We start from the raw sequence: 10,760 nt of genomic DNA, 5'->3' as shown, positions 1-10,760 counted from the left end.
GTAGCTACATGAAAATTAGGAGAGCGCATTGGTAAACTTTGGTCCTCATCACATCAGTAGCTACATGAAAATTAGGAGAGCGCATTGGTAAACTTTGGCCCTCATCTGCAAACGTAAACATTTGTCATTGTCGATGCCCCACCGACTCTGGAATTCTTCCTTCCATCCCAAGAAGGAAGAACCCCAGACCCAGTGGGGGCGTAGAACTCGACAATTGTTCATCAACAATGACAATGTTTACGTTTGCAGATGAGGACAATAATAATGTTTTCATATACTGTATACTTAATAAATTACAGTAAATTTGCATGGCAAAAGCAAAACACTGAAAATATAGAATAATTCTTCCACATAGAGTATATTTCCTAAAGTATTGTACACAAATGAAGGTGATTAACATAATTTTCACATTCTTATTAAAACAAATTTATGCAGTAAAATAAATTGAATATAAGCACCTTTAAAAAAAAAAATAACATTTTATGAGCATATAAGAAATGATAGCGCATTAACCCTGTGTGAGTATCGATGTTGTATATTTACAACGCGCCACTTCCTTTAAATGCGTATTTGCGCCTGCGCGCGGGCATTTAAACTGCGTCGGCACCCCACATCTCGCCTGCCGCCTCAGTTTGGTGCCTGCTGTCAAGCTGTGAGGGTCTCTGTGCTACTTCGCCCTCCCTTCATGGTGTATGAGTCACTTGCGTTGCATTTCAGCAACATCATTATACAAGCTGTGACTGTTATGTAAGTACATTTAAATGCGTATTGTTTTGATAATAAAATTCATAACAATAACATTTGTTGGAATAACTTAGTGAAATTTTTATGTGGGGTTCGTAAGTGATTGTGCTGACGTATGCCATTTACAGAATTGAGGTATGTACCTTATTTTTTTTTTTTAGATTTTTTTTTCTAAGACATGCTTTTTGCTTTGTTTTACAGAAATCATGTCGAAGCCAAGTTTGACCGACGAGGAGATAAATGAGTTGTTGGAGTGGGATGACTCGGACGGAAGTGAGTACGGGGAGGATGGGACCGACAACTGGGAGGTTGACGAGGGGGTGGATGAGGTTTACGTGGATGTGGAGGGAGATGAAGATGACCCTACCCCAAGGCCCTCTGAAAAGGGGACCTCGAGGAGTACCTCCCCTCCCCCACCTCTATCAAGCCCTGCAGCCACCCCAGAGGCTTCCCCTTCATCTACAGACATGGTAACACTTTGCACCACACAAGAGGAGGCAGCAGAGGCAGAAATACACGACCTGGCAACTCCACTCTCCACTCTGACCCAGCCAGCCACCTTATCTCGCTCGCCTGACCTCTTATCTTGTGTAAACACAGCAGCCTACCCCACCACTACAGTTTCCACCACAACAACACCTCTCTTGCCTCCTGCCATCATCACAACTCGTAGCAGGACACTGTTCCAGCCCTCTACACCTCTGCCTTCCACCTCTACACCTGCTGATGATCAGCCCACCCCTGCCACCCCTGCCACCCCTCACCGACCCAAGCGTGGCCGTGTGTTCTCTCCTCTTCCATCTACGTCTCGTGGGTTGCTGGATGATGATGATGAAGACGTGGATGACCCACAACCACTGCCTTCTGCTGAACTCCTCCCCTCTACAGCAGTGAGATCATCCAAACGGAGGAGGGGGCCCCAGAATCCAGTTGTAGGGCAACCGCTGAGGAGTGTGGGCTCAACACTACGTGGAAGGGACAAGAGGAAAACTGTGTGGAGGCCTGATTCGAAAAGTAACCTTACCAGGTTGCAGGTGACATACGACACTCCAGGAAAAACCTCCGATGTGTTTGATGGGTTGGAAAACATTGATGAATACTTCCACCAGTTCATCGATGACTACATGCTGGCTATGGTTACATTGCACACTAATGACAGGGTCGCCAATGTTATGAGGGGTGCGGTGCGGCGCCTTGGTATCCCAAGACTGAGCATCAGCCTCCGTAGCCTCATACGTAACACTTTCAATGTCCCACCTGAGGAGAGGCCAGCAACACAGCAAAAGAAAACTGAGAAGAGGCAGCGGTGCTTCCTCTGCCCCACCAGAGAGCAGGGACGAACCCGGGTCTGCTGCAGTGGATGTGGGAAGTCCGTGTGTGCATCCCACTACTCTGTCTTCTGCCCCTCCTGTTGCTAGGGTGAGGAACTATTATGTTTTCCAGTTTTCTTGAGTGTGTTATGCAAGTGTACATTTCATTGGTATCTAATGAGTTATATGGATGTTGTGCATCTCTGAACCCCCCTAAAAAGACCCTGTAACTCGACCCTCTCTAGGAATATAATTTATTTAGTACCTTATCTTATTTCGATTTCCATGAAACTTCCACAGTAGCTTTGTCAATGATTGGGTAGTATACATAAAAATTTTCATGAAGTTTAAAGCATATTTAGGTACCCAAATTTTTTTTTTTAAAGAAACAAGAAAAACAGGGTGAGAAAATTTTACTAAAGTTTGACCTGTTCTATTTTTCAGCGTGGATTTTGCAGAGAACTGGGACTGTGCAGGCTGTGAGAGACAACTGTAATACACCGATCTCCAGAGGCTTTATTTTTTTGTATGGACATAAGTATTTATTTTTTATTTTTTTCTAATGATAGTTAAAATAAGGTAGAAGTTTTTTGTATTCTTTGTAATAAAGTACATAAAGCATTCTGATTGTCTTTTTCACCACTTATTAGCACTAAGTAATGTCTAAAGTAATTTTAGAAAGAACAAACATTAAAGTACAACATACCTAAAGTGGTCATTTAAAGCGTTAAAGTCACAGTTGCAAAGGTGCAACACGATATACAATATGGGTACTGAAAATATCGATACTCATCCAGGGTTAAGAGTATATATGTGAAAGTGAAGAAAATGATAGTGTTAAGGAAAATCAGGGAGGACTAAGATAGTACAGTGAGAAGGGAATGAGGGAGATATGAGTATGGGGAGAAATGATTAGAGCTGAGCTACAGAGATAGTGAGCAAAAAAAGTCAGCAGAGGGAAAAAGAATGATTGAATGAGGGAAGAGATGTTAAGGTAGAAAAGAGTTGAGCAGGAGTACAGGAGGAGATAATAAAGAATGACAGATTAAGGGAGGAAAAGTAAAGCAGCAGAGAACAAGGGATGATTAAGCATGTGAGAAGGTAGTGGGGGATTACAGAATGGAATTAGGGAGGAGATAATCAGGAGTGAGTGAATGAATGAGGAAAGCATACTGAAGAGTGAGTGAAGGCCTGCCATATTACATATTACTTGAATTTTTCCAAAAGAATTTTTTTGCACTCTGCATCAGTTGCACTACTCTCTATCTTTTTCATGTCTTTGATTAGCTGCTCACTTACTTGTAGTTGATCACTTGTTATGCATCAGTTGCACTACTCTCTATCTTTTTCATGTCTTTGATTAGCTGCTCACTTACTTGTAGTTGATCACTTGTTATGCATCAGTTGCACTACTCTCTATCTTTTTCATGTCTTTGATTAGCTGCTCACTTACTTGTAGTTGATCACTTGTTATTCCTTTTCTTTTGAGACCATACTTAGTGTGCAAAAGACCTACTAGACTCTCTTCTTTAAGCGAATTTCTCATATCAGTTTTAATGCGCCGCAAGTGGCTAAAAATCCTTTCAACAGATGCATTTGAATGTGGAAGGGAAAGAGCAGTACCTACAACCTTACAAAGGTTAGGGTATTTTTTCTCATCATTGATGCTTACTTGTTGGAACTGTTTTTGCCAAAACTCTACTGGTTCTTTCACATCTCTGAATTTCCCTTCTAAAGCTACCTGCCGCCACTCCATATCTGCCATTTCCTTACAACATATCTCACCTAGGTAAGGCATTGCTTTGAACACATTTATAAGACTATTTGGGTGTCTATTCAGAGCATTTTCAGGGTTAATGAAGTCCAGGAATGCCAGAGAGTATGTTGTGAATCTTGACCTGATCTGAAAGGTTAATTCTATAAGAAATGACAGACAATTATGTTTGAATATCTTGATCCCCTCTTTATCATGGCAGGCTGGAGGATTTGACAGTGTTTCTGTGGCATTCATACCAATATATACCTGATTTATGGGGACTCTTTTCTTCTCATCCTGGAAGTCAATAGTGTATGGGTTACATTCTCTTACATACTTTAAGTTCACATAGTCACTCATCACCTCTGTAAGAAGCATTTTTAATCTACTGTCTAGAGAATGAAGCATTGGTTTATCACTTTGGAATATCTTATTGAACTCATTAGTTCTCTTTAGCTGTACTTCCATGAACTCCAACTGTGCCTTGATGAATGGGTTCTGTAGACTAGTAAGAATGCTCTCTGTCACATATGATGGATCTTTCTTTTCACTTACCACACTCGTGAAGTACAGTCTTAGAGCATCCCATTGCTCTAATATTCTAGTCACACATGCCTCAAGTGATAACCATCTGGTCTGACCATAGCACAAGAGCTTATGGGGAGTGACATTTACAAACTCCTGGAATTTTTCTAACTCATGTCTACGTACACTTGACCTACTAAAATATGAAAAAAATATTTCTGCACAGGTCCTCAAGTGAAACCGATAACTTTAGACATGCATGTGACACACACAAGTGAATCATATGGCAGCTGCAGCGAACAAAAGTTACATGAGGAAGATCTGCTTTCATTAATGATGTTACACTCCGGTGTTCACCAAACATAGTATTGCAAGTGTCAGAACAATATCCTATGATATTAGTCAGTGGAATGTTCTTTTCTTCAAAAGAGGTTTTAAGTGCTGCATAGAGGGATTCTGCATCACATTTTTTGATTTTCACAATGTCAAAAAATGATGTTACAACTTCATGAGAATCATAATCATAGTACATCACACAGATTGCAAGTTGTTTTTCACTACTTACATCCGTACTTTCATCTGGGATCACACTGAATTTAGTAACCCTCAATTTGTCAACTAGAACTTTGGAAAAATGAAAACCTAAACCCTGTCTTATTAGATTGGTACACTTGGTTGAGGACATTTTAAGATTTTGCAGTTTCTCCTTTTCACTTGTGTTTGTTGGGCAAGAGGCTTTAATCAGTTTAAGTAAAGGTTGTGAAAGAGAAAATGACAGATTATGTTCAGCTAGAAAGGCACACACACGGCTTTCTGTTTTAAGAGAAAAATTACAGTTCCGTACACTGTTTTAAATAGCTTGGTTAATTGACATTTGTGAATTTTGTAAGCCAGCATTTTTCATGTGCATTGCAGATTTAGCGTGCCTCTCTAATCCTGATTTAGCACATGGAACAGTAGTCAAACAAAATTTACAAACTGGCTTAATACTTCCCTTTGAAGGTGCCTGTAACCAGCTCTTAAATGTAGTGTTTTGCAGCCACTCATTACGGAATCCTTGGGTAAACTTCTTACGCTTTTTGGCACTGGATGTCATCGGTTTGCCATGACACTTTGAGTTACCACTTGATATCCCTGAGTTAAATTCCTCATCACTCGTAGATCCCTCTGAGTCTGTCACTAGACCTACAGTTGATGTCGATGCCATACTTCTGAAGAAATATGAAAGAAACATGAAAAATCAGTTCACGGCAAAAAATAAACAAAAAATAAAATAAATACAATAATATAAATAAATAAATAACGAAATAATACCGACTTCTCTCAAGGCCGTACCCTAAAGAAAGTTCCTAGGAACAGGCGTCAGAAATAACTTAAGGTAGGCCCTAGGGCCTAGACCTATAATAACACATGAAATAACGACCCTAACTTAAGCCAGTGTTTTTCAACTTTTGATGGTCCATGGCCCTCTAAATGAGTTGCTAGCTTAACACGCATGCCCCCCTAACCTTAAAAGATAAAAAAAGGTGTTTTACTCAGTCTACAATTATAAATAAAAATGCATAAGTCTGGCTGATCCAGCAACATCCTTGGACCCAACTCTATGAAAAGATAGTGTGACCGTACCTTTACCTGACTGTAAAATGAGTCTGGGAAACCAAGTAAGATTAGTAAACTGTCTCGCCCAAAAGACAAAACAGTACATGTATATGGCCTCCCAGGGATGAGGACATACTGGGCATACCCAAACCACAAAGCAAAAAATAAGTAAATAAATAAATAAAAATAAATAAATAAATAAATAATATCCTAGATAAACCACTTAACAATGTGCATTCCAAGCTTCTGCATTCTGAATCACAGTTTTTCGGTGTCTGCTCATGGCACCCAAGTGGAAGGCCAGTTGACTCCGTGATGGGCCATGGGCCCATTGAGAAACACTGGCCCTAAACAATAAAATATTCAAACTCTCATATGATAGCTCAGTTTACATGTTACACGGCAGGCTTAGAGTGCACCAGAATGGATGTATTGTTCTGTTTAAAGTCTTGAAGAGATATACCAGTATGAACAATATTCATTAACATCATTGATTACTGTTTACCTTCATTAGAGCTAGTCCTGTCAGTCAGCTGATCAAGCACCGCGCGGCCCGGGCCGTGCCGCCAGCTACGTCAGGGGTGCCAACTATACCAATTTGCCCAGAAACAGTATTACCAATATCGTTTTGCTACCAGCCATTAAAAATACAAATTTCGGCAAATTTCACACGGTCCTTTTTGAGTTTTTATATATATAAAAAAAAATCTATATATGTACCCAAAATTTGCCTGAATTACCTTGCACTTTTCTTCATATTACCTTGAAATTATGAAAATACTTGTACCTTGAAAATTACCTTGAAAGACCCTCGATTACCCAATTCAAGGTAATTACCTTGAAAGTGAGAGCACTGTCTCAAACTCTCGTGCCTCGCCACCCTCGCGGTCCCTCACCCCCGCATAGTTGCCGGGTATACAAATATGTAACCCACAGGGAATATAACACGCGAAAAATAGCTATGTTTACATGTGTATAGGGAGGAATCTGGCGTGCGCCCTTTAATTGGATACGCCCCTCGGTCCCTTTAAACTCGCTCCACATCCCGTCGACTGCGCGCAAAAAATATATATCGCCAATATTTTGTTTCTAGGATAGTTATATTATTCAAATATGCCAATATCTAAACTTCGATTTTTTGATGAAAATTTCATGATTAAGGTGGTGAGCGTTTGAAGACATATTAGAGGTCAAAGCGACGCGGAAGATCGACAATGCTGGTTTCTCCCAAGACCGCCCCCAATGCTACCTGGAAGTGGCTTGTGGCGCGGTGATGAAACACGCTCAAGGAATTCTCCTTACTGCGCGTGACGTCACCACGCCTGGGAGAGCACTATGATGAAACCCACCCCAGGTCGGCCACGTGGCCCAGCAGGGTGTAGAGGAAGTCGCTCAGGAAGTGGCGCTGCACCGTCTGGATGAGGCGGCCCAGCGCGTACACGTCGGCGGCGGCGGAGATGACAGTGCCGCCGCGGGCCGCCTGGGGACACATCCAGTTTTAGCTGTCCAAATCCACGTCCCTGAAGCCGCTGTCCCCGCCCGGGCAGCGAGGCGAAGCCGAAGTCGATGACGTGGATCTCCAGACCTCCCTGCGGAGTGTGGCTCATCAGCACCTTGTCGCCCTTCAGGTCCAGGTGCACTAGGCCAGGGTTGTGCACCTGCTGCAGCTTGACGCTCAGGTTCAGCAGGACGTGCAGCAGCAGGTCCAGGGGGGGGGGGGGAACCTAGATAGACGTCCAGAGTGAGGCTGGAGCCACAGAATGAGGTGAACAGGGTGAGGGGCTGTGGGTTCACTCCCAGCAGCGCATGGGCGCCGCCTGCCCCTTGCAGGAGGCACAGAGCGTAAGCCTCAGCATAACTGTCTTGGTAATGAATACTTTCCTCACCACCACCTCACCGCCAGTCAACCAAGTCCACTGTGCCGTAGGCCCCTTCGCCCAGCCTGTTAATCACAGTCATTAGAGGTGGACACCCTTAGGCCATTCGGCGGTGACTGAAAAATCGCAGGTGGTTGCGGCCGATTCGAACTCGCATCACCCAGGACGCGACGAATGCGGGACCGCCACACTAACCACTCATCCACCGTCTCCCATGTTTTGAGATAGCAGCGCATGCGTACAGTACAAGATAATCCTTTTCCTCCTGAAGGTTCCTTTCATCCTGCTACACCTCCTGTTTACTCAAATTTTGAGTTGCGTTGGTTGGGCAACACTGGTCGAACCAACTTAGACACTAATAACGTCTTCCATTAGACACAAAACCTGGAGCCAGGTTCGGGCTTAAACCCAGACCCAGGTCCGGGTTTTCGCGCCATAAATGGAACGCATTTAGGCGGATATGTAAACAGACATTCTTCTTTTTCTTCATTTGACCTATATCGCTCCAGTACATGCACGATGGCCGAGCGAGTTGTTGCTGGGACGTCCCCTGCTATAAACGCAGCCTTCCTTGCTCTAGAGGAGGACGATGATGATGACAGCTTGGATTTGGTCGAGGACAACGTTTTCCTTGCCTGTATAGCAGATGAGATGAGGTAAACAGCGGGAAATTTCATACAAGAACGTAAAATTAAGCTTAGGTTTCAGCTCGTATTGTCGTGTTGTCATACAATAACTTATATGTTGAGGGTGGGTAGTAGACCTAGATTGGGTTGTTGTTTTAAGGAAATCCAAAGTAGCAGCACGTATCATAGGGAGCAGTTCCAAATTGGGTGTACTTCTAAATATTTGTAGTGTATTATTCGTTGCTTGATTTGGCAATTGTCCACTGGGGTTTTGTTCACTGAGAATTTCTCATGGTACCCGTGGAGTAGCTAGGTGATTGAGTTTAAATATTTGGGGACAGTTCTATGGAAGTATGGAAGGTGAGGTGACAGAAAGAGCAGTGTAGGGCAAACAGATATTAGGTGTGTTGGAGCGAGTTATGAGAGGAAGAAGTGTGAGCATGGAGGTAAGGAGGGGAATAAGGAACCGTATTATCCTGCCAACTCTGTCATATGCATCAGAGGCGTGGACATGGAATGCAGCACAACAATCGAGGAAAGGTGCAGTAGGAATGAGTTATATAAGAGGTGCATGTGGTGTGTCAGGATGGCATGGAGAAAGTAATGAAAGCGTGTGTGGGAGGTTTGGTATGGGTGTGGCAGCGAAAGGAGTGGAGTGTGGAGTGGGTGAAGCGTGCTGCGTTGAGAAGGTTTGGACATGTGATGAGAATGGGGGAGAATTAATTCGTGAGGAGTGTATGAGGGAGGGGCGTCAGAGGAAGACCACCTGTGAAGTGGATCAGTAGGGTTAGCAAAAATTTGGAGGAGAGATTTAGAAGTAGCAGGATTGAGTGTGCTGAGAGGGAGTGCCAGAACAGAGAGAGGTGGAGACTCTTCTACCACGGCCCCCCCTGGAGGGAAGGTCCTGTGAGTGAACATGGCCTTGGAGATATAGATAGATAGACCCTCATTTATAGATGATCCGGTGTGACATCCAAATTCGTCTGGCTATCCAAATATGGTACATCTGGGTCTGATCTGTGCGTGCACAAAACCCAGTTATTACAAACAAAATTTGTTGTTAAACAGAGAATTGCCAAAAATGTATGTTGAGATGCATCAGCAGATTTTTAGCTGTCATCTCGCTAAACAATTTTTTTGCCAACCCTTTGTTTCTCAACAAGTTTAGTTAGCAAACATTGGGCTCTGCACCTGTGCATATCAGACCCGGATGTATTTGAACAGCTAGACAGACTGATTTGGACAGGGTGTCATATCGTACGTCAGAGTATTAGTCTTATTTAATGTTTGTAATACTTTGCTTTTATTAGCTAATTTAAGAGGTGGCTGTAGGGACATTTGTAGGCAACATTGAACAGCAGTTAATAGTAGGTTGTAGTAGCATAGTGTTGTATGAGTGTAGGAGAAAATAATTTTATCGTATCCGTCTTTTGCTGCAGTGAAGCACAAAATACTTTCCTTACCTTTATAAGAAACTATTTTTTCACATACACATTTTTCATTCTTATTTCTGTAAATTATATGTGAAAAAATAGTTTCTTATAAAGATAAGGAAAGTATTCTGTGCTTCACTGCAGCAAAAGACGGATACGATAAAATTATTTTCTCCTGGGTGATAATTACTACTGTAACACGTCAGCTGTAGGTCGTTAAGGGAGGTCGCCGTCCTCAGCGACAGGACACATACTGGTCCTTGCCAGTCTCACCGGTCGGCGTATGGGGGGCGTCTTGGCCTGACTTCAGGTGCGAGGTCAAGGGGTGAATCTTACCATGGGCGTCGTCCGCCACCCACTGGACGGATACTAAACGGCCACCGGTAGCCGTTCGGTTGCACGTCTACTTTGCCACCAATGTGGTCGGGGAGCGGTGGGTGTGAATCGCAGCATTTTGCGGTCGCGGGTGGTCGTTAGCAGGTCGTAAAGTCAATGTGACTGTAGCTTTAGTCACATAAAAAAAATCACGTCAGTGTGATTATCCCAGTCTACTTAATTTAATATGGTAAATCTATCGAGTCCATGAGGAACATGATGCCTCCTTCAGTTCAATGCTTGGGACCCTGGATGACCTTTCCTTCTTCCAGCACCTTAAATTATCCAAAGCTGCATTCAACTACCTCCATCAACTCCTGGAGCATGAGGAAGTTCCCGATCAGACATATGCAAGAGGAAAACAAAATTCCTCTTAGAGTGCCTCCACATCACCTTGTGGTACCTAGTAAACAAAGCAACCTTTCGTGACATTTCCAGTCATTTCAATATTTAAATTAGTTCTGCATCAAGGTTTTTTTATGAGACTTTGTTGAAAATATGTGCTATTTCCAGGA

At 42.9% G+C, this 10,760-nt stretch overlaps 1 protein-coding gene across 2 annotated transcripts; it reads left to right on the top strand.

The window, feature by feature from the left end:
* Positions 1-511: 511 nt before the first annotated feature.
* On the top strand, positions 512-2,676 carry LOC126987327 (proteoglycan 4-like). Of its 2 annotated transcripts, XM_050844239.1 has the most exons (3): positions 512-747; positions 946-2,163; positions 2,499-2,676. In XM_050844239.1, the coding sequence occupies exon 2, from the start codon at positions 951-953 to the stop codon at positions 2,160-2,162; it is 1,212 nt and encodes a 403-aa protein (XP_050700196.1). In that variant the 5' UTR covers positions 512-747; positions 946-950; the 3' UTR covers position 2,163; positions 2,499-2,676. The 2 variants fall into 2 exon arrangements, with proteins under 2 accessions (XP_050700196.1, XP_050700197.1); XM_050844240.1 differs by having other exon boundaries at positions 512-2,163.
* Positions 2,677-10,760: the final 8,084 nt, after the last annotated feature.

The sequence above is a fragment of the Eriocheir sinensis genome, chromosome 64 (assembly GCF_024679095.1).
Source record: "Eriocheir sinensis breed Jianghai 21 chromosome 64, ASM2467909v1, whole genome shotgun sequence".
Taxonomy (NCBI): domain Eukaryota; kingdom Metazoa; phylum Arthropoda; class Malacostraca; order Decapoda; family Varunidae; genus Eriocheir; species Eriocheir sinensis.
The sequence above is the reverse complement of the archived record's forward strand: the minus strand, read 5'-3'. Positions and strand labels throughout refer to the sequence as shown.

What these genes read in the sequence shown, in the direction of transcription:
- LOC126987327 (XM_050844239.1), top strand. Translation starts at nt 951, where the DNA reads ATGTCGAAGCCAAGTTTGACCGACGAGGAGATAAATGAGTTGTTGGAG.